This window comes from Dendropsophus ebraccatus, chromosome 1 (genome assembly GCF_027789765.1).
Source record: "Dendropsophus ebraccatus isolate aDenEbr1 chromosome 1, aDenEbr1.pat, whole genome shotgun sequence".
Taxonomy (NCBI): Eukaryota; Metazoa; Chordata; class Amphibia; order Anura; family Hylidae; genus Dendropsophus; species Dendropsophus ebraccatus.
In genome coordinates, this window is record NC_091454.1 from 11365704 (window position 1) to 11388781 (window position 23078).

The 23078-nt window shown below is 43.1% G+C and overlaps 2 protein-coding genes across 10 annotated transcripts in view; one reads left to right on the top strand and one right to left on the bottom strand.

The window, feature by feature from the left end:
- Positions 1-23078, bottom strand: part of DGKI (diacylglycerol kinase iota) — a 152509-nt gene that overhangs the window by 18658 nt on the left and 110773 nt on the right. For 7 of the 8 annotated variants that reach the window (XM_069966999.1, XM_069967016.1, XM_069966991.1 and 4 more), the window contains 7 exons: positions 22269-22307; positions 20992-21061; positions 20713-20753; positions 19398-19525; positions 19081-19209; positions 13326-13351; positions 11815-11890 (listed from right to left, as the gene is read on the bottom strand). In XM_069966999.1, coding sequence (XP_069823100.1) covers positions 11829-11890; positions 13326-13351; positions 19081-19209; positions 19398-19525; positions 20713-20753; positions 20992-21061; positions 22269-22307 — 495 coding nt within the window. In that variant the 3' untranslated portion in view covers positions 11815-11828. Of the gene's footprint in view, positions 1-5319; positions 5338-11814; positions 11891-13325; positions 13352-19080; positions 19210-19397; positions 19526-20712; positions 20754-20991; positions 21062-22268; positions 22308-23078 lie in introns of those variants that run through there. The other variant, XM_069967037.1, reaches the window with a different exon arrangement.
- LOC138788796 (uncharacterized) lies at positions 103-9820 on the top strand. 2 transcript variants are annotated; one of them, XM_069967087.1, is made up of 2 exons: positions 103-1344; positions 7713-9820. In XM_069967087.1, the coding sequence occupies exon 2, from the start codon at positions 7803-7805 to the stop codon at positions 9165-9167; it is 1365 nt and encodes a 454-aa protein (XP_069823188.1). In that variant the 5' UTR covers positions 103-1344; positions 7713-7802; the 3' UTR covers positions 9168-9820. The 2 variants fall into 2 exon arrangements, with proteins under 2 accessions (XP_069823188.1, XP_069823199.1); XM_069967098.1 differs by lacking the exon at positions 103-1344 and adding an exon at positions 5693-5735.

The window sequence follows — 23078 nt, forward strand, 5'->3', positions numbered from 1 at the left end:
AGGGCCGCCTAGAAAACTGGGATACAACCTATGCCAATGACTATGTTCCAGTTTTCTAGGCGGTCCTTAGGCTGTATCCACTCGCTTCACGGAGCGGGCAGACAGCGAGAATCAGAAGCCAATCAGGTTCATACGAACCCAAACCTCGGCCGGTTCACTCATCTCTAGTTGTGAGCTGTATTGGGAGTTTTGATGATCTAGCACATTTTGCATCATCCTTCAATTTTGGGAACCATTTGTGGTTTGTTCATTCTTCACTGATATCATTCTCCTACTTGTCTAAGGGTTTATAGCTATTATATGAGCCTGAGTAGAGAGTCCAACTAATCAATGAATTCCAATAATTATCGGAGGTCACCTTTTTTTTTATTTTTTATTTACAGGGGTCTCGGAAGCTTTAGGTAATTGGTGTGGAGACTCTAGAAGTCCCCCATACACTTTTTTCCCCCCAAACTGGGATCGTCCAACCGTCTAATGTATATGAGGGCTTTCCCACTCTCCCCCAACAGATGATGTTGGGAGACAGAAGGATCGGGACAATGTTAGATATTAAAGGGGTTTTCCAGCATTAGAAAAACATGGCCGCCTTCTTCCAAAGACCGCACCACTCTTGTCTCCAGATTGAGTGCAGGTTTTACAACTGTTTTATTAAAGTGAATGGAGCTTAACTGCAAACCACACCTGACCTGGAGACGAGTCATGTTGTCTCTAAAAGAAAGCAACCATGGTTTTCTATAGGCCCTAATACACAAAGCAAATATTGGCCATATTTGACCGATTAGGGCCCATTATGGACAACAGTTGCTTGTAAAAAAAAAAAAAAAAAAGGCAACAATCAGCTGACATGCACGATGTCGGGTGATCGTTGTCTTTCAACATGTTGAAAGATAAACGACTATATAGCAACCCACAAGGCTATAAGTCAATATGTTACCTCCAGTGTTTCTTATATCGATGGGTATTGTAGTCATACGTCTTTGTATTACAGGACCAACAACATAAAGCTCGCGCCTATACAAAGTTCTCCAGAATAGAAGCTGCTCACTGTTCTGGGCAGCGTAGGGGGGTCCAGAGCTAGAGACCACCAACTGTGATGTTTAGCTTCTAATATTTACAATGAATTAAATTAGAAGGTATGGAGACTGTCGTTGACTTTTTTTTTATGGGGTCAGAGCACTGGTGGAAAACGTATTCTTTGATCCTCCAAACCAGTTTACGTCCATCAAAAATAATTATGTATTGTTTTGCAGATTTTCCCGTTGGCCTGGACTCGTCTTTTTTTTTTTTCAGGAGCCAATACAACTTCCAGAAAGTAGTGACGAACTTATGAAGTCGAGAGGCGAGGTCAGTTCATAAAAGTTGTTCTGTACTTTATTGATGGGCTGATTGGTTAAATGTCCCCGGAAGAACGTCCATATGGTTCGGACCTGAGAGCTGCATTGTATTGACCATCAAATTAGAGCCGGAATAGAAATTCCCAAATGGTATGAAAAAAAAAAATCAAGAGAAAAATCCCCCCTTGTGATTAGATGTTTGGATATGTTATGAAGTCTCCTGATCCGAGAGCCATGTGCCGGTAACAATGACCGACTAGGGGAATATTCGAGCTGCCCGATAGATAAATGGATCCAGTGCTGAAAAACGATGAAGCATTTTGTCTCTTTTATCTTCCCTGTGTAATCTTTTCCTCCTCACAATAATTGTTACAGGGATTCCTGAGTTTCTAATAAATCTTATAATATCTTATCATCTTTCTTCACATTGTTGGCTTGGCTCCCAGAATCAATCTGCTCCCGCTCACCGGCTGCCGGTACAATGGAGCTTTTACTCATTATCCTTTGGCTAAAAATTCTCCGGTTTCTGTCACTTTGGTCTCTGCAGACAAAAACTTAGACAGATGAAATCCATAGAACTATTGGTTGAATAATCATGCTTTTTGGCCAGCTTAAACCAGCTGTCCTTTACAGCACTGGTCTTCTCAGTACCTTTAGTTAGTTATGAGCTTTGCCTGTTGCATATTCCCTTCAGGTCAAACCTTGCAATGTATATATAAACCCATGAATAAAGAACTTTCTAGCTTCCAGGTCTATAATCTGTGTTTTCTTTACCAGTCATTAAAGATTATATATCTTGAACAAAATACTGTAAACGAGCCAAAAGGAGAATAATTTAGGGCTGAACCAAACGAAGAAAAGCAGTCAGTCCAATGGCAAAGGAGGAATGTAATTCTTTGAGGGACTGTAGTGGGGTCTACATTAAGTCTTCAGTGAGTGTGGAGCCCATTACTGTTCCACTAAGACCTATATGCAGTGACCTTCTCTTATATAAATGCTTATACATATTTTTATAATACTAAAATGGGTGACACTAAAAATATTGAACAACTGAGTCTACGCAGTCGAAAGGCAGATGTTTTATGGGCAATGTAAGAGCCCTATTAAATGCAGCAATAACCTGCCAAATCGGGGCCAAAGACAGCGTTCAGCCGATGAAAGGAGAATGATGAGGAGAGGAGACAGAATGCTTTTGAGACAACACCACACTGAAAAAGAAAGAACTTCACAACTTCCTGTCAAACAAAAGCATTATTAGTGATAACCACTATATTAGTAAGTTATATGTCTTGGGGTCATAGTTTTATCTAAATATCGGAATACCCCTTTAACCATTTTTAGCCAATCTGTGTGAGCTCAGCCTTAGGGTTTATTCGCATTACTTAGTCATGTGACCATTTAAAGGAGAGGTCCGGCCATTTTTTAAATCTGGCAGCCTGCAGGGGTGGGGTGAATTTGATCAGGAGTACGAATTTACCTCTCCCCGTGCCCGTGTGAGCGGTGCGACCGGTCTCGGGACCCCCGCTAGGATCTCTGATTCTGACATGTCACGACACGGCTGACGGACTGGCCACTCAGCCAGTCAGTGACTGGGAGGGGACGTTGTTCCAGTCACTGATTGGCTAAGTAGTCAGTCCATCAGCCGGGACAGACATTTTTCTCTGAGGTCGACGTGACGTCAAAATGCCTTCCGGCAGGGGTCCCCGAGGCCGGTCCTGCCGCTCACCGCAGGCACGGGGAGAGGCAAGTTCATACTCCTGATCAAATTCCCCTTGCAGATTTTAAAATTGGCTGGACTTCTCCTTTAATTAAATTGCTGCAAAACAGTTATTCTTTGTGGTAAATTTATACAAATGTAAAGGCAAAGTAAAAATAAACCCTAAAGTTTTACTCACACCTGCGTTGGAGGTAGGGCTGGGCGATATGGGCAAAAAATAAAATCTCGATTTTTTAAAATTTTTTGACGATTCTCGATTTAAATCTCGATTTTTTTCCTTTTTTGCTAAATAAACAGAACATTTTCTCCCTGCAGCATCAGATACTATTTTAATATTTTAGACAACAACTGTATTGATTTCCAGTGTAACAGAGGCCCCATATAGTATAGGAAATCATGTTTGTGCCTCCATCTACGTAGGGTGTAGTAGTGGAGGTATAGTGGATAGGGGGTGTAGGAGTGGAGGTATAGTGGATAGGGGGTGTAGGAGTGGAGGTATAGTGGATAGGGGGTGTAGGAGTGGAGGTATAGTGGATAGGGGGTGTAGGAGTGGAGGTATAGTAGATAGGGGGTGTAGGAGTGGAGGTATAGTGGATAGGGGGTGTAGGAGTGGAGGTATAGTGGATAAGGGGTGTAGTAGTACAGGTATAGATGAGGGGTGACTGGGGTAAAACTGAAGGGGACTGGGGTGACACTAAAGGGGACTGGGGTGACACTAAAGGGGACTGGGGTGACACTAAAGGGGACTGGGGTGACACTAAAGGGGACTGGGGTGACACTAAAGGGGACTGGGGTGACACTGGGGGACTGGAGGGACAATGGGGGACACTAAAGGGGACTGGGGGGACACTGAGGGGACTGGGGGGACACTGAGGGGACTGGGGGGGACACTGAGGGGACACTGAGGGGACTGGGGGGAACACTGAGGGGACTGGGGTGACACTAAAGGGGACTGGGGTGACACTAAAGGGGCCTGGGGTGACACTAAAGGGGACTGGGGTGACACTAAAGGGGACTGGGGTGACAATAAAGGGGACTGGGGTGACACTGGGGGACTGGAGGGACAATGGGGGACACTAAAGGGGACTGGGGGGACACTGAGGGGACTGGGGGGACTGGGGGGGACACTGAGGGAACAATGAGGGGACTGGGGGGGACACACTGAAGGGGACTGGGGGGGGACACTGAGGGGGACTGGGGGGGGACACACTGAAGGGGACGGGGGGGGACACTGAGGGAACAATGAGGGGATGGGGGGGACACTGAAGGGGACTGGGGGGGACACTGAAGGGGACTGGGGGGGGACACTGAAGGGGACTGGGGGTGACACTGAGGGAACAATGAGGGGATTGGGGGGACACTGAGGGGACTGGGGGGGGGACACTGAGGGAACAATGAGGGGACGGGGGGGACACTGAAGGGGACTGGGGGGGGACACTGAAGGGGACTGGGGGGGGGACACCGAAGGGGACTGGGGGGGGACACTGAGGGAACAATGAGGGGATTGGGGGGACACTGAAGGGGACTGGGGGGGGGACACTGAAGGGGACTGGGGGGGGACACTGAGGGAACAATGAGGGGATTGGGGGGACACTGAGGGGACTGGGGGGTGACTGGTGCAGCTGGAGGTGATTGGAGCAGGAGGGCACATACATCTCCTCCTCCTCTCACCTCCACACACACGCTCCCCTCCCGGCCAGATATGGAGGTCCCGGGTCTGTGGAGGAGGAGGCCGCAGGGACTACAGTAGGTGGTGATCGCATAGCTGCGGGTCACGGAGCTATACAGCGGGAACGGGGGTCTGCAGCGAGCCCCCCGATCCCGCTGTATAGCTCCAGGACGAGCAGCGCCGCGATCACCACCTACTGTAGTCCCTGCGGCCTCCTCCTCCACAGACCCGGGACCTCCATATCTGGCCGGGAGGGGAGTGGGACGCTCAGTGGAAGGGGCGGGGGCAGGTCAGCGGCGGCGCTGTCAGTGGCTGGAGGCCGCCGGCACTGCACCGCCCCTCTCCAGCATCTTCTCCCCGCTCACCCACACCGCCCCTCCACAGCTCTCCCGCCGGCCCGCACCGCAACCCCCCTTCTCTCAGCTTCTCCCCGGCACCGCAGCCCGAAATGATTTTTTGTGAAAATCGAATTTACGATTTTCACAAAAAATCTAATCGATTTCAACGTTCTGGACGATTAATCGAATTAATTCGATTAATCGCCCAGCCCTAGTTGGAGGAGAAAAAAACCGAGCCAGACAGTCCATAGAACCATCTACCCTGAAGGATTCCACTAACTTTAACGGGGTTGATCGGGTTTCTGCCTGGTACAGCATGGTTTGACTCATCAAAAACAGGAGCTCCTAGCCTGATACAAGTCATAAAAAGACTAAAGAAAACATAAAACATCACATACAATGAAGGGCCCTAAAATATCTCCGAAAAAAACACATACGATAACTTCACACACTGTCTCTTGAGCCATAAATTGGGGGGGGGGGGTACAAAATGGTTGATAAATTGTTTTGGACTGCCAAAATAAGGGGTCAAAAGCTGTTTCCTTAGTAACTTGCATGGAAGGAAGTGTGGGAGGGACACAATGGGATATAACCCTCTGCCTGCAGTTTTCTAGAAACTTAACAGTATAAGCAACTGGATGAAGGAGAGTGAAGAGCAAACCCAACGCAAGCAGAAGGTAAGATATAACTAGGGGGGCTACACTGTGTCACTGCAGACCCGGAGCATAGGATTTGTGGCTCTTTAAGAGAATCATAGTATACCTGTACATCTTCCCCCTACCTCAGTCTCCAACACGATGCAGAGATTTACACCTTTACCAGTGCACAAGGCTGACCTTGGATGATGAGGTCATAAAGAACTGTTCCTCAACCTGTGGCTCTCCAACTGATGGGAGACTGTAACCCCCATCATGCCTCGCTACTGCTGGTAACCTAGAGGGACTCTATGTGATTTCATGCGTTCCTATAGGTTAACATTAGAAGTGATAATTAGTGTTGAGGGAACTCGCCTATGGCTGTATCCATGTTTTCCAGGAGTCCCTAGGGCGGCACCTGATTCCAGCCCCGGGAGTCAAATGAAGAGCATTTGGGTTTGGAGCCCGACAACTGTAGGTCCAAACCTATATCAACGATCATTGTCATCGGCTGATCGTTTATTACACAGAACGATAATCGGCCAGATAAGGCCGATTCGGCAGATTATGGTTCCGTGTAATAGTACCCTTATACATAGCTCTCCTCTTTGCCATCTCAGAGCCTTTTTTTTATTTTGTCTCCTACAGGGCTGTTTGAGAGCTAATTTTTTGGCCATAATTTACAGTTTTTATTGGTACCATCTTGGTGTAGAGAGAAATTTAATTGCTTTTTATAATTACCGTGACAATAAAAATGTTCACCATCTGGGTCCAATATAATTCTATTTCAATAGTTTGGACAATTCTGCATGTAATGAAAGGGTTATAGTAAAGTTTATTAGAAAAAAAAAAAGTCTATTCATGTCATAATAATAGAAATAAAAAAAATTAGAAGGGGAAATAACAGAAGTGAAAAATTAAGGTCGCACAAAGGTAGGGAACAGGAAAACGGAATAGGTAACAGGAAACGGGAATCGTATCTTGCTGTATCAGCTTAAAACTAAGAAAAATTTGGCCCTGGGCCTCGTATGCGATGTCATATTTGTGCACAGTGGCGTTAACCACACCTAACCACCTGCGTAAAGTAGGCTTCTTGGGGGGCTTCCAGTTTAAAAGGGATTTTCAAGGTCATGGTTCAGACTACATCTCAAATGGTCAATGTTGTTTCAAACTATTTCTGTTATTTCTCTATGGGATCTGTAACATATTTGTTAATCACATTATCAAAAAATAACTCTTTAGCCCCCCAAAAATCAGCACACTGCAATCTGCAGTCCATTGCTTGTTGTCAGGTCAAATCTGTCTCTAGTGACAGCTAGATCAGGACAGAACACAGGAAGTAGGAGCTTAGCATGTGATCTGAGTAGGTGAGGGGAGGAAGCTAGGTTGTGTACCTCTAAGCTGAAGACCATCCACACAGTAAGAACAAATCAAGGCTTTTTTTAAGCTCAGGGCAGCTGTCCCTTGTGTAAATACCTACTGCTTTGTGTCCATAGTGCTGTTTTCTCTCTGCTCCTTTCGCTTCTCAGCATCAGCAACAACAGAAGCTTGGTGCTTATTGTAATCCTTTCCTTGCTGTCACCCTTCATTTCTGCTTATAACACCCTCCAAACCCAGCGCATCAGTGACCCTCTTCACATTCCACTTTCACACATAGTTTGAGTCTAATTTTGCTTGTAAGACAAGTGTATTTTTAAACCTCAAAACACACTATGTGAACATGGCCTTACTCCATTCTCCAATCACTATGCTCCATTTTTCCCACCATTACACCTATTGCACATCTTGCTCCAGGTGAGGCAATGGCTCACCTTCTCACCCTGGGACATCCTGCCACTGTCTGCTCTGCAACCATCTCCACTTTCCACTTTGCAATCTCTCCCTAGGGTCACATATTATTTTAGTCATGACACCGACCAAGAAGTGGACCTCAGTGCAAGTTAAAAATTTGGTTAAAAAAACAGAACTATATTGTGTTTTTTTGCTGACCAATGTTCTTTCATCTCTCCTTTCTTCAAGTCTTAAGGGTGCCAGATCTCCACCATTATGGAAATTCTACGAAAAGCGATGCCTTAGAAAAGAGACAGAGATCGTCTTTATTGGAGAAAAATGTGTGACACCTGGATCCGCATGGTATATTCTGACTTGACTCGTGTGCGTGATTCTTCTTTGGAATACAATGAGTGGAACCCATGGAATGATTGGTGTAAGTCCTGGAAAGAATTTCAAGCTTCTGAAGAACGTCCACCGTATTCTCAAACAGGTTTGTGGGGTACGTTGTACCAGCTGTATCCTATAGCAAAGTTGACCAGTAAAAAGTTAGATCAAGCCAAAACCCACCTGGAAAAGAAAACCAAAGAGAATGAAACTTTGAGGAACCAGAATTGCATCTTGAGACAAACGTGTGACGAGCTTCAACGCAAGCTGGATGCCGAAAAGCAGAGGATGTATAAGAGCAATCTGGAGATAGAGGTCAACTTCCAAAAAACCCTTGAGGCTCTGACGGCATACTGGATATCTCAGGGAAAGTGTAAAGAACTGGAAGAAAAGGCCATTGAGGCTCAGAAGGCCCTTGAGGCTCAGAAGGCCTACTGGATATCTCAGGTCAACCAGCAAGTGGAAAAACTTCAGAAGGCCCGAGTAAAGTGTGGAGAACTGGAAGAAAAGGTTTCTTCTCTCCAAAGTCAACTGGTGGAAAACAGCAAAAATCCGAGATACCAGTTCATAAAAAATGACATAGTTGTTGTTCCTGATGACAAATGGAAACAACCTCTTCTTTATCCCCAGCTCCAAAACGGTGAGAACGAGGCTACGTTAGATCTAGATACAATCCAGGATATTGTCTATAGGCTTGGAAAGGTCAACAGCTCAAATGTTTTTGACTGGCTGTATATCTGTGAGATGGAATCCAAGATCTTGAATTGGAGCGCAAAAGATTTCGAGCAGATCCTACGCAGGTGTATGGATTCGAGCAGCTTCATTTCACTACCTCCCATTGTGAAAACAAGCTGTATCAATTGGCTCGGTAAGTGCAAATACATAGCTGAAAGCTTCATTCCCAACCTAGATGACTTGTTGGACACAGAACGGATGCGGGAGGATGACACTGTGTTGCAATTTTTTCAACGTATGTGGATGATATACCGCATTACAAATTCAGAATACGTATTGAAGAATGATCCGGAATACAAGAAGGCCATCTGTGAAGGCCTGCCTCCTTATTTATATGAAGTGAGTAAACACTTGCACGATGAGGAATACGAGTACATTGAAAAAGCTGTGCGCTTACTTGAGCGGTCATCGCAGACAGTGGAAAAGAAAAGGCAGAATTGCCATATGAAGGCACGGAAAGCTGGAGCCGGTTGTCCTCCACGCATGAAGATATGGAAGAGGTTACGAAAGCATCCTGTTCCTTATGAAGAAATCAATGAGGCCTCTTACTGGAAACTTGTGGTGCAGTTGAGCAGATCTTGAGACAGGAGAGCCAAGATAAACCACGAAGAGTATAAAAAAAAGTATAAGAGTAGTACAACCTTACCAGTAGCCAAAAAGGTGCAGTCTTGTTAATTCCTATATATTTTATCTGCATATAGACATATCTGGATATGAATGGATGAAGTCCTTTACGAGTTGCTGAAATAAAGAATGCATAGAAAACTGAATTATGCTTCTTATTAGCACCTCCGAACCCCACTTCAGGTCTCTACCACGGGGATCTCGAAAATTAAAGTGACCGTTCTTACAGATGGTTGTTTTGAGCAGTATCGAGAGAATCTCAAATCACGGAGGAAAGATTTGGATGCTCTTCCCATCTTTTTCAGAACCGTTAAGGCTTCACTCGTCCTTGACCGATGTCTTCCTACAACATGTCTAAGGCCAGCTTAGGGACTCAACTATTACATGGATTGCCATTTATTGGAAACGTTTCACTGGCTGCAACTCCTTTTTTACTGGGGGTCTCGGAAGATGGAACCACAGTGATTGGATGATTGCTATGAAAGCTCTAAAAGTCTCCATAGACAATAGAAAAAAGTTGACCAAACCTTACGATTTTGGTGGGACCAGCTCACCGTCTAATGTGTATAGGGGCTTCCTGAGTCTGACGTTATAAATAAATGGATCCACTGCTGAAAAACAATGAAGAATTTTGTCCCTTTGATCTTTCCTGTGTAATGTTTTCCTCACAATAATTGGGATTCCTACGTTTCTTAAATATCTTATAATATCTTATCATCTTTCCTCACATCATTGGCTTGGTTCCCAGAATCAATTTTCTCCCGCTCACCGGCTGCCGGTACAATGGGGCTTTTACTGATTTTTATTTTCCAAAAAAATCTCTACTTTCTGTCCCTTTAATCTCTGCAGATGAGAACTTAGAGGGATGAAATCCATAGATGATGTGCATAGGATATTTTTTTGTTGCGTCAATAGGCAAAGTGATTGAAAGGAACCCTTTAAGCTAGCTATAAACATTAGATCAACTATGTTTAAATTAACCAGCTTTGGGCAGACCTCGCATCTCTCCCTAGATGAGAGATGTTACTGGAGAGAAGGATTGGCATGTCGAATTTCAACCACCAATCCTCTTGTTCTCGATTAGATAAATCTCCGCCAGTCTGGAACTGGCGTTTCTGGCAGATCCAGTCAAATGTCTAATGTGTATGGAGGCCACTTAACCATGCCACCCATAAGAGGTTGTTGGGGAAAAAAAGACCATTTCAACTTCCCCACCATTTTGTATTAAGACGAACCACCCCAGGAGTTCTCCCCATTTGAGTGCAATCCTAGAAAGTAGGCAATCCAATGACAAAGAAGGAATACAATTCTTTGAGGAACCATAGTGGGGACTACATTGACGCTTCAGTGATTGTGGACCCCATTACTGTTCCACGTATATAAGCAGCTACTTCATGTTTTCTAACGACTAAAATGTGGGTCTAAGGTGATGGAGTACAAGATCTTATAACTTCTATAAATGTAAATTGCCATCATAATGTAATGAGGAATGTTCACACTTTTCTCCCAAGTCGAAACATGCATGTTAATAGAGGAAAAAAGCAGTTAGTCAATCTACTTACAGGAATACAACTCTTTAAGGGACTATAGTGGGGTCTAAATCACCCCTCAGTGACTGTGGACCCCTTACTGTCCTTTTAAGAACTGTATGTTTTCTCATATATAAGCAGTTACTTGACATTTTCTTACTACTAAAATGGTCAAATGTGAGTCAAAGGTGATAGTTATGGCTAGGAGAACAAGGTCTTATAGTTACTATAAATACAAAATGGTATAACAATTATGGGATGTCACACGCTTTTGTCCCATGTTTAATCTGTATGTTATAATGCACAAGACAAGTCCATGGGCGTCCACTCTCAAAAGGAGAAAGAGCAGTCAATCTACTGACAAAGAAAGAATATAATTCTTTGAGGGACCGTAGTGGGGTATATAATAATGCTTTAGCTATTGTGGACCCCATTGCTGTCCCACTTAGCATTGTATTGCTTTCTCCAATACAGTAGTAAGTTGCCATTTGGAAATGGTCGGCTACAGGTGAAAGGTAATAGTTATGACAAGGAGAAACGAGGTCTTATAGTTACTATAAACATAAATCAATAAAGGAGTCAGTACAATATCGTAGATAATCAAATAGCTTCAGAGCTCCCAGCATCATAAATAATGATGCCGGGGTTTACAAATTCATGTCCATCGTCCATACTTACGGAACGTGTGAATGCCCCCCCTATTCTTCAAGGAAGTTCCAATGATGTTACTGTCCCGTATATGGACATTTACTATTTGTGGGCTATCCTTATATGGTAATTGTCCATATATGGCCAGTTACATCATCGAAGGTGGTCCCAAAATATATACAACCATATCTTTACGGCGGAAAATGTTGCAGCATTCTGTCAGACCATACATTAGGAGTTGCTCTGATGTATACTGTACTTCTAATATGAACAGGGCCTTACATGGTACACAATAATGGCGCATGACAATGTGCGGCCGCCTGCAACTTTATTCCAGAGATTACAACTGAGAATACTAAAAGTGGATTGTCGGCTAGTTATGCACCAGCACTGCACCTTGTGGATTCCTATAAAGGAGATGGCCTATATGGAGGCAGGTTTCCTACAATATGGAATACATCCTCACCTTGTCAAAGTCCCCATCGAGCACTGCGAGTACCAGAGCTGTAAAACAAGAAATACAGGAGGTTACTACAATAATCCATCATACAAAAGCTTTATCATGTATGCCTCTTCTATTATCAATCCCCCCTTAGAAATAGCGCCACTCTTGTCCATATGGCTGGGAGTGGTATAACACTGACTTATCTTCAATACCTGTTGTGGCATATCAGCGGTGTTTTTTCTGGGTTAAAGCAAATCCATTTTTTTTCTAATCTCATCTCATCTCATTTAAAGGGGGTTGATCCGGATCCATTACAACCACTTTAAGATCAAGCAGTAGGTTTAGATTGGGTTCAAGCTGCGTTTTGCAGTGTTTTTTTTTTTTTTCCAAAATGCATCGTTTTTTTTTCAGTGTACATATAAGCGTGGTCAACCACATTTTTGTGTACGCTAAAAAAACAGATGTATTTTGATCCACTTTTTTTTTTTTACAGTGAAAGTGAATGGAAAAAGTGGATCAAAACAGATGCACACAAATACATCCGTTTTATGCAAAAACGCAGTGTGAACCCAGCCTTAACTATAGATCGTGGCATATGTGGGGGGTCTACTGAGCTCAGGTCATGGGGAAGCTGTGGCAATACGACAGGTCCACAATGACTATAAAGAGCTGCGCCGACTCGGCTCTGCTGCACTTGTCATATTCGCCTCTGCTGCTCTGTATTCGCATGCCCGCTGTATTGCAGAGCAAGTAAACAATCTTATGCCAAGATTTCTGCTGCAGTCTCTTATATTGATGGATCCTACTTGAAAGGTATTTATGGCTAGAAGCAATTACTGCGAAACCAACGTAATGCCGCGAGCTGTACGAGCGCCCGACGCCATTGGATAAATTACTCTGCGCTGCTAAATCATTCATTCAGGCGAAAGAAGAGGGGGGGGGGACCAGTAAAACTTTCAACGTTACTTAGCCGAACAGTTCCGGACTCCGGAGTTTATTTACTTCTCCCACTTTAATTAATTTACTCTCTCGCCCCCCGGGGGAAGGTCCGGGAACTGCAGAACTGCAGCCTGTGAGTCGTGCAGGGAATACAAGTCCGAGGGTTTCCTGGCTCGGCTCCATAATGTATGGAGAGTCTCCTGAATAGCGATATATTCTGCAGTGCTGTGTATTCCATCTCAATGTGCGGTGTCCTGCTCCCTCCTCTGGTAGATGGGGGATCAGCCGCACATGGCTGCAGATCCTTCTCACAATGAAGAAGAGGAGGCTCCCTGCTGACTTATTGCCTCTGATTGTGATGATCATGTGAGCAGATATTCAGAGAGCTCCCTCTAGTGGTGTCTGAAGGCAGAACAATTCCATTCAATATAGGTGGAGGGTGCCTAGCTCAGCAATCTCTCTCTGAACCAGGAAGCTCAGGATGAAATTTGAAACACTATTGTACACAGCTGCAGAACAAGGGTTCGTGTTTCTCCTATATAAACAGTATCTCACCTTGTTCTTCCGCTGACACCGGGGATCTGAAAGACAAACAAAGGTGGTTATATATATCTCACTAGCACTCACTATTCTGCTGGTGGGGTCACTGTGTACATACATTACTGATCCTGAGTTACATCCTGTATTATACTCCAGAGCTGCACTCAATATTCTGCTGGTGGGGTCACTGTGTACATACATTACATTACTGATCCTGAGTTACATCCTGTATTATACTCCAGAGCTGCACTCACTATTCTGCTATTTCAGTGGTTATATCACATACAGTATTATACTGTCCCTTTGTATTGATGACATATAACATCAGCCCAGGTCACAGTGACAGCTACTAAGAAGGATTTCGGCATGGTAACCATTCAGTGGCCGGCGTGGTGATGTCAGGTTGGCCGGCGGCAGCTTTGTGCTATTTGTGTGCGTCACATCTTTCACAGATTGATAACCGCTGATGAATAACCCCGATACTGGATGTTTTTTTTCTCTAACCAATAATCCGAGGTATTTTCACAGGCCGACTGAGGATAAGACACAACAATGTACCCAGGTGATAGCTGTGTCACAGTGCCATCTAGTGGCCATGGCTCAATAGTTCAGGACCATGAGCCGCCAACAACGGGAGGGAAAGAGCAGTTTCCTAAATGAAGGTATTTGCACAAACACGTAACTGGATGAGTCCAGAGTATTGTAGCTGAGAATAAAGTATTTTTTGTTTGTATTTTAAGATTTACATTTTTTTTTTGTACTTTTCATTCTTATTTTTATTAAATAATTTTTTATTTTTCAAAAAACATCTTTTTGCACTTTTCGTTCCCATTTTTATGATTTTTTTAAAAATATTTCTTTATTATAATCTTTATTATAATTTTTTGCACATTTTTAAAATTCCATTTTTAGTTGCCCTTCTCTGCACTTTGAGGGTATGTTCACATCCCCCCCCCCCCCCCTGGTCAAAATACAGCTGTATTTTCACCACAAAAAAAAAAATCATTGTGAGCACATACCCTTAGGACTGTACCGAGTTTGGAGTTTTATAGGCCACTCTAATTTCCCATCCCCCCCCTTTTTTTACGCTGCTGACGTCGATTTTAGACATCATTTTCTCCTTTTTTTAAATTAATATATTTTTCAAATATGGGAAAATTCCCTTCACCTGCAGCCATTTCTATGGATATAATTAGACATCGGCTTTAATATACACGTCGCGTGGAGGGTACGGCGGTCGGGATAATGATCAAATATTGGAAATTTACACAAAAAGTCATCACTGCCTCCAGCTATCTCCCCCATAGAGCTCATTATTATGTATTCTGGTTGCAGGGTGAGATAAATATCAGGTTATAGTAAGATCTGTCTCCTGGGACGATCACTGATGACCATATAAGGCAATACTTAACTGTCTCCGCTTAGCAGCACCACTTATATTTGGTCTTTACCTTGTACACCAGTCATGCCTCCCACCATGTTCCAATCTCTCATCCATTACTTTGCATTGATCTATCCTAGCACTGTCCGGTCCTCCAGCTCCTGTGTCCCTGCTTCATGTTACAGGGGAACATCGTGAACTTGGACTCTTATTAGTTTGCCTCCCGATGACAGTGTTGCTGGCACTGGCAGAGCTGGCTGATCAGTCACCAGGCTCAGGAGAAATATAAGAGAACTGAAGATTCATATGAGGCCGAGTGCCCCCGACTCTAGTAGCCGGTCTGGGTGTGAGGCTGTGCGTGACTGGTAATATCAGCTCTGTCAGGAAGGATTTCATCTCGGCTCGGGCTCCGCTGAGGACTCTTAGTCTATCAGAATAACCTCATTACTTGCCGTCCCTATCTCCCACATCTGAAGCATTGCCTGCTGCTGGGCAGAGATGATGGCCCCCGCCATGTCCCTGGATGTGACATAAGGAGAAATGGGAACTGCCGGGAACACAGACGGAGGAGGCGTCAATCCATCCAGAAATCCATACGTGTGCATAGGGGTCCAGAGATATATACGTGTACATTGGGGTACAAAGATATATACATAGGGATCCAGAGATATATACGTGTGCATAGGGGTCCAGCGATATATACGTGTGCATTGGGGTACAAAGATATATACATAGGGATCCAGAGATATATGTGTGTGTACATAGGGGTCCAGAGATATATACGTGTACATAGGGGTCCAGAGATATATATACGTGTACATAGGGGTCCAGAGATATATGTGTGTGTACATAGGGGTCCAGAGATATATGTGTGTACATAGGGGTCCAGAGATATATACGTGTACATAGGGGTCCAGAGTTATATACGTGCACATAGGGGTTCAGAGATATATACGTGTACATAGGGGTCCAGAGATATATACGTGTACATAGGGGTCCAGAGATATATAAAGGTACATAGGGGTCCAGAGATATATACATGTACATAGGGGTCCAGAGATATATATACGTGTACATAGGGGTCCAGAGATATATACACATGTACATAGGGGTCCAGAGATATATACGTGTACATAGGGGTCCAGAGATATATACGTGTACATAGGGGTCCAGAGATATATACGTGTACATAGGGGTCCAGAGATATATACGTGTACATAGGGGTCCAGAGATATATACGTGTACATAGGGGTCCAGAGATATATACGTGTACATAGGGGTCCAGAGATATATATACGTGTACATAGGGGTCCAGAGATATATACGTGTACATAGGGGTCCAGAGATATATATACGTGTACATAGGGGTCCAGAGATATATGTGTGTACATAGGGGTCCAGAGATATATATACGTGTACATAGGGGTCCAGAGATATATGTGTGTACATAGGGGTCCAGAGATATATACATGTACATAAGGGTCCAGAGATATATACATGTACATAAGGGTCCAGAGATATATACGTGTACATAGGGGTCCAGAGATATATATACGTGTACATAGGGGTCCAGAGATATATACACATGTACATAGGGGTACAAAGATATATACACATGTACATAGGGGTACAAAGATATATACATGTACACAGGGGTCCAGAGGGTCCCCACTATAGCTTCACCCCCCCCCCCTCCACTATAGCTACACCCCCCTCAACTATAACCCCACCCTCCCTACTATAACTCCACCCTCCCCCACTATAACTCCACCCCCCCTCCACTATGGCCACATCCTCCCCCACTACAGCCACGTCCTCCCCCCATGTGCTATGTGCAGAAGAGGGAGATAGAGAGCCTGAGCTATATACCTGCAAGCTGAATATGATCCATACTATTCCTTAAAAGTAAATCACAGCTTCCCTCATGTCCCAACACCCATAATGCTCAGGGCAGCTGTCCCTTGTGTAAATACCGGTGTATCTACCTCTCTTTGCCCTCGATGCTGCAGTATGACTCTCTTATTCTATTGTAGGGATCTCATTTGTTTATAAGCACAGGACTAAATAACTTAGCAGCAGTACTCCACATCGCCTGTGAACAGGGGTGGCGCTGTTTCTGTAGGTATCTAGCCATGCTTCTGTAATCCTGGACAATTTGGGGGCAAAACATTGATAAAGACGAGAACAATTAGCAAACGGTAACTATTGGCGGAGTCCTTCCTCTGTAGGCGGCGGCTCCAGGTGTTAGGCTATAAGAGAGGGGGGGGCTCCCACCCCCCTCCTATCCCCATCATCGACATGACTAATCAGATCCCACCTGAAATAAAACAGAATTAACGCCGCGCTTGCTTGATTAAAAAGCAGAAAGTATAATTAATTTCCTCCTGCATGCCGGCAATTACAATCTCATTTTCCTGGAGCCCTGAGGACGCCGCGTGCGATGGCGGATCGCAGCCAAAAATGTTTGATGAACCCTTTCAGAGCTGCCGATGCAGCCATGAGGGTTTCATCTATTTTCGGAGGGAAACGTGATATCCCCTTCAATTAGAAATAATAAGTTCTTGATTCAATCGTTTCTTAATTACATCCAATATGGCGGCCGGTATAGCGCCCTCCGGGGGTTTTCCTCTTCGCTTACCTGAGACGTACGTCTGCCTTGTTATAAAGTGATATATCCCAGTCTTGTCATATAACTAGACAGACTTGTCCTAGAGCGGAATTTTTTACTTTGGGCGGTATTTTTTATTTGTCCGTGTTCTTTGGGCGGTATTTATTATTTGTCCATTTTCTATGGCCGGTATTTATTATTTTCCATTTTCTTTGGGTGATATTTTATTTGTCCATTTTCTTTGGCCAGTATTTTTTATTCTTTAGGAGGTATTTTTTATTTGGCCATTTTCTTTAGGCTGTAATTTTTATTTGTCCTTTTTTCTATGCACGGTATTTATTATTTGACCATTTTCTTTAGGCGATATTTTTTATTTGTCCTTTTTCTATGCACAGTATTTATTATTTGACCATTTTCTTTAGGATATATTTTTTATTTGCCCATTTTCTATGGTCAGTAATTATTATTTGTCCATTTTCTTTGACCAGTATTTTTTATTCTTTAGGCGGTATTTTTTATTTGTCCATTATCCTTAGGCGGTATTTTTTTTGTCCATTTTCTTTAGGCGGTATTTTTTATTTGTCCTTTTTCTAAGCCTGGTATTTATTATTTGTCCATCTTCTTTGGGCAGTATTTTATTTTTCCATTTTCTTTGGCCAGTATTTTTTATTCTTTAGGCGGTATTTTTTATTTGTCCAGTTTCTTTAGGCGGTATTTTTTATTTGTCCTTTTTCTATGGTCGGTATTTATTATTTGGCCATTTTCTTTGACCGATATTTATTATTTGGCCATTTTCTTCTCATTTCATATTTTATTTCTCTATAATGTGTAACTTGTTGCACGCACTTCTCTCCCACCATAGAACATGTTACCCAGAACCATAAACGGGGTACCTCCCCCTACACCCATATGACCTCTGATACACACTGGGAACCTTATGTGCACCCAGGCGATGGCTGAATACCAAAATTAGCAACTCAGGTCTGGACAACTTTGTTAATGTCAAAGAGACTAACGGCCGTGTCGGCGAGGACCCTTCGCGCACTCGAGGACTTGCCAAATTCTAAACTTTCTTAAAAATAGACTGGAAGTATAAGGAGATAGATGGATTCAGTATTACTCTTATCTTGGAGAAAAAAGTTTTTGATCTTAAAGGGGTACTCTCAAGATTTATTTTTTTTAAATCAACTGGTGGCAAAAAGTTACACTGATTTTTCTTTTACTTGCGCAATAAAATTCTCCAGACTTCCAGTACTTATCAGCTGCTGTATGTCCTGCAGGAAGTGGTGTATTCTTTCCAGTCTGACACAGTGCTCTCTGCTGCCACCTCTGTCCATGTCAGGAACTGTCCAGAGCAGCAGCAAATCCCCATAGAAAACCTCTCCTGCTCTGGACAGTTCCTGACATGGACAGAGGTGGCAACAGAGAGCACTGTGTCAGACTGACTGGAGAGAATACACCACTTCCTGTAGGACATACAGCAGCTGATAAGTACTGGAAGACTGGAGATTTTTTTTTACATAGAAGTAAATTACAAATCTATATAACTTTCTGGCACCAGTTGATAAAAAAAAAAGAAAAGAATTCTCCACTGCACCCCATTATCTGGAATTGTGGACTGTGTCTAGCTGTCTAGGTATGATGAGAGTTGTAGTTCATCCCTGATCTAAAGAGTCCGGAATCTTGGCTGATACATAGTCACCCACCATCAGGATAGCAGAAAGCTTTGTCTATCTGATCTCATGTATAAGCATGTGAAAAGCAGAATTATATCGACTCACGGGAGGGTGCTGGAGGGAGGAGAATCCTGGGTCTTGTCTGAGTGCTCGTTCTGTAGAGACAACTTCCCTGGCACGCAGCTGTCGCTCACAATACGTTTCCGACTCGTTGGCGTCCACCACTCCGACAACCTGTGAGTAGATGAGGAGTAATGCAAACCTTACTGACACAGTCACGGTCTCCAGATTGAGGGACCATAATGCATGCTTGAGACTCCCTCCAGAGCTGAAATCATGAAGCTGCTAGAGAACAGGATCAGGAGGGGTAATCATGGGGATACAATAAATATGTGGTAGTTCCCCTTTAATGAGGCACTCACCCAGTAGGCTGTTCAACCACCAGATCCGGCATCCCCGTCCCGGCACTACCCTGCGGGCTCCCAGCAGCCTCGGGGTCTAATATGAAGATCTCATCCTGGGAAATCTCAGTGACAAAATGTAGATGTTCCTGCGGAGACAGACACACGGCAATTATCCCCTAAACCGCTTCCCTCCGCCGTCTGATCACGCACTTCATTTGTTTGTCGCTGTAACAGACGAAAACAATTTTTTTTTTTTCCACGGAAAAGCGAGAAGTAAACAAATGTCACAGCGAGATCCGGAAGATGGAGAGACTGTAACGCTATGTAGTGTATGGCTGCAACCCAGCTTTCCCACAGCCCTGAACGGCTAATTTGCCTGGCTGTGAAACCACTAATGGGGAAGTCGGGTGTTCTGGCCAAGACTGTTCCCCCTTGCTGTTCCCAAAAAGGTTCAAAATTACAGTATTACTGTCTCTTTAAAAAACTATTGATAGGTGGGGGTGAATAATTGTTAGATATAGTCAGGAGAAGAGCGTGGCTGTGCGCTTCACTCCCCAGTTCTTCCAACTATGATGAGCTATCTAAAGGGGCTATAGCAATGGGACTCCGACCAATTTATTTTTAAAGTGACAGTATCACTTAAAGAGACTCTGTCAGTACGCTTATGGTGTCCTATCTCAGGATAGCATAAACTAGCGACAGAGAAGCCGAACAGAATGATGTATCACTTACATTGTTCTGTGCAGCTGATCCAGAGATATACTCCTGAATAACATGGACAATCAGTAGTCCTCATGAATATCCAGGACTACTGAGCTCATGCACATAATGGAGAGAAGCAGAAAACTCCACCCACCAGCTGATGATTGGCAGTTATCTATCCATGCTGTGTATAAGCAGCCAACTGTCAATCAGCAGCTAGAGGGCGGGGGGAGGGGTGGGGCAAGAATCCTATTCTCCTGCATATTAGGAGAACGGCTGAACAGAATGATGTAAGTAATACCCCGATCTGTTCAGCATTTCTGTCACTAGTTTATGCTGCCCTCATTTAAGGTGGAATAAACTTAGTGACAGATTCCCTTTAAACAGGTTTGTCTTATTAAGTTAACCCCCTTTTGCAAATGCAACCTTCCTGGTAATCAATTGGTCACTGCACTTGGGAGACAAAACCCTTTATGAACATCTGCCCTAATACAGGTAAAGCCATTCTCAATGGACAACCCCTTTTAGGACTTTAAGGATTTAAAGGTAAAGCGGATCCGTTAGCTGCTGGTATTTCTGTGTCTCTCAATACCCAAAAGTAAATGTTGTGGCGCCCCCTGTGGCCACTCACCTGAGATCTGTCTATACGATAAAACCGGTCAGCGGAGGTAGCTGTGTGAGAAGGGAAGAAACATAGAAATACTGATTACTATTAGCTCATGGCTCATACTCCCATATGTTAGTGGTGGGGTCTGCGGTGATCGGCAGTCGCCGTGATTCACTGGATGATTTGTCTTGCATTGTATTGTATTGTTTTATAGCTTTAAACCCCCTTTAAACATTCATCTGCTATTTGTGGTTGTTACCATGGAGAATCCACCGTTATACTGATGTGGAGAACAATATTTACCATCTAGGAAGCACCATCGGGGATTGAGACGCTGGGCGGAGAGCAACCGAGGTAATGTGCCCTCATGGTCCTATAAGGGAAGAGAAATGAAAGGTATCATATGTATATTAATATAGGGGGCAGTATTATAGTAGTTATATTCCTGTATATAGGAGCAGTATTATAGTAGTTATATTCCTGTATATAGGAGCAGTATTATAGTAGTTATATTCCTGTATATAGGGGCAGTATTATAGTAGTTATATTCTTGTATATAGGAGCAGTATTATAGTAGTTATATTCCTGTATATAGAAGCAGTATTATAGTAGTTATATTCCTGTATATAGGAGCAGTATTATAGTAGTTATATTCCGGTATATAGGAGCAGTATTATAGTAGTTATATTCCTGTATATAGGAGCAGTATTATATTAGTTATATTCCTGTATATAGGAGCAGTATTATAGTAGTTATATCCCTGTATATAGGAGCAGTATTATAGTAGTTATATTCCTGTATATAGGGAAGTATTATAGTAGTTATATTCTTGTATATAGAAGCAGTATTATAGTAGTTATATTCCTGTATATAGGAGCAGTATTATAGTAGTTATATTCCTGTATATAGGGAAGTATTATAGTAGTTATATTCCTGTATATAGGAGCAGTATTATAGTAGTTATATTCTTGTATATAGGGAGCAGTATTATAGTAGTTATATTCCTGTATATAGGAGCAGTATTATAGTAGTTATATTCTTGTATATAGGGAGCAGTATTATAGTAGTTATATTCCTGTATATAGGGGCAGTATTATGGTAGTTATATTCTTGTATATAGGAGCAGTATTATAGTAGTTATATTCCTGTATATAGGAGCAGTATTATAGTAGTTATATTCTTGTATATAGAAGCAGTATTATAGTAGTTATATTCCTGTATATAGGGGCAGTATTATAGTAGTTATATTCCTGTATATAGGAGCAGTATTATAGTAGTTACATTCCTGTATATAGGAGCAGTATTATAGTAGTTATATTCTTGTATATAGGGAGCAGTATTATAGTAGTTATATTCCTGTATATAGGGGCAGTATTATGGTAGTTATATTCTTGTATATAGGAGCAGTATTATAGTAGTTATATTCCTGTATATAGGAGCAGTATTATAGTAGTTATATCCCTGTATATAGGGAGCAGTATTATAGTAGTTATATTCCTGTATATAGGGAGCAGTATTATAGCAGCTATATTCTTGTTTATAGGGGGGCAGTATTATAGTAGTAATATGGTACTTCATACCTGGCAGTGATCTCTGTGTGCGGTCACGGAATGAAGATCCTGTCAAAGACAATGGTCAAATTCAACAATCTTCCGTTTAATGAATCAGACTAGGAGGAGATCTCCTCCACCACTCACTACTATATAAGAGAAGAGACATGGCAGCCACTATCATTCATCTAATTAAAAACACATTGAGATTCTCCCTAAACTGCAAAGGCTGAAAAGAGAGAACAATCCTCAAGTAGAGATGGGACAGAGATGAACAAAGTTCCTTTAAACTCATATGTCAATGCAGAAACTGCTTTATGCCGCCACCTGCTGCTACACTGGAAACGTCTACAATCTGTGCCAGGCGCCGAGGGTGAATCTCACACATCTGTGCCCAACCCAGGGGTCTATTTAGCAGACATACAAATTTATTACGAGCTCAACAAAAATTCCCTCCTGCTTCTGATGAATATGAAACAACTGAATTTATGGTAAGTACTTCTCATTGTTGGGTCTCCCATTTCGTTTAATATATACTGACGTTTGAATTAAAGGGGTAAACTTAGCATCATGTGATATCAGGTCCCTGTGATTTTTGGGGGGGGTGTAAGATGGACACAATGGGGAGGATCAGACAGAGCTACAGATCCTCTATCCCACCTGGTCCCTAGTTAGCAGACCAACTTTGCTGTTAAATTTCTGCCATTTTTCACCAGTTTTCCCCTCTGCTGTCCCTATCTGTTTTCCCTGAGCTAGGAGGTATAGACTAGCTGCTATGATGTCTCTATACACTGAGAAGAGAGGATCCTGCTCACCTATATCTATATACAACCTCAAAAG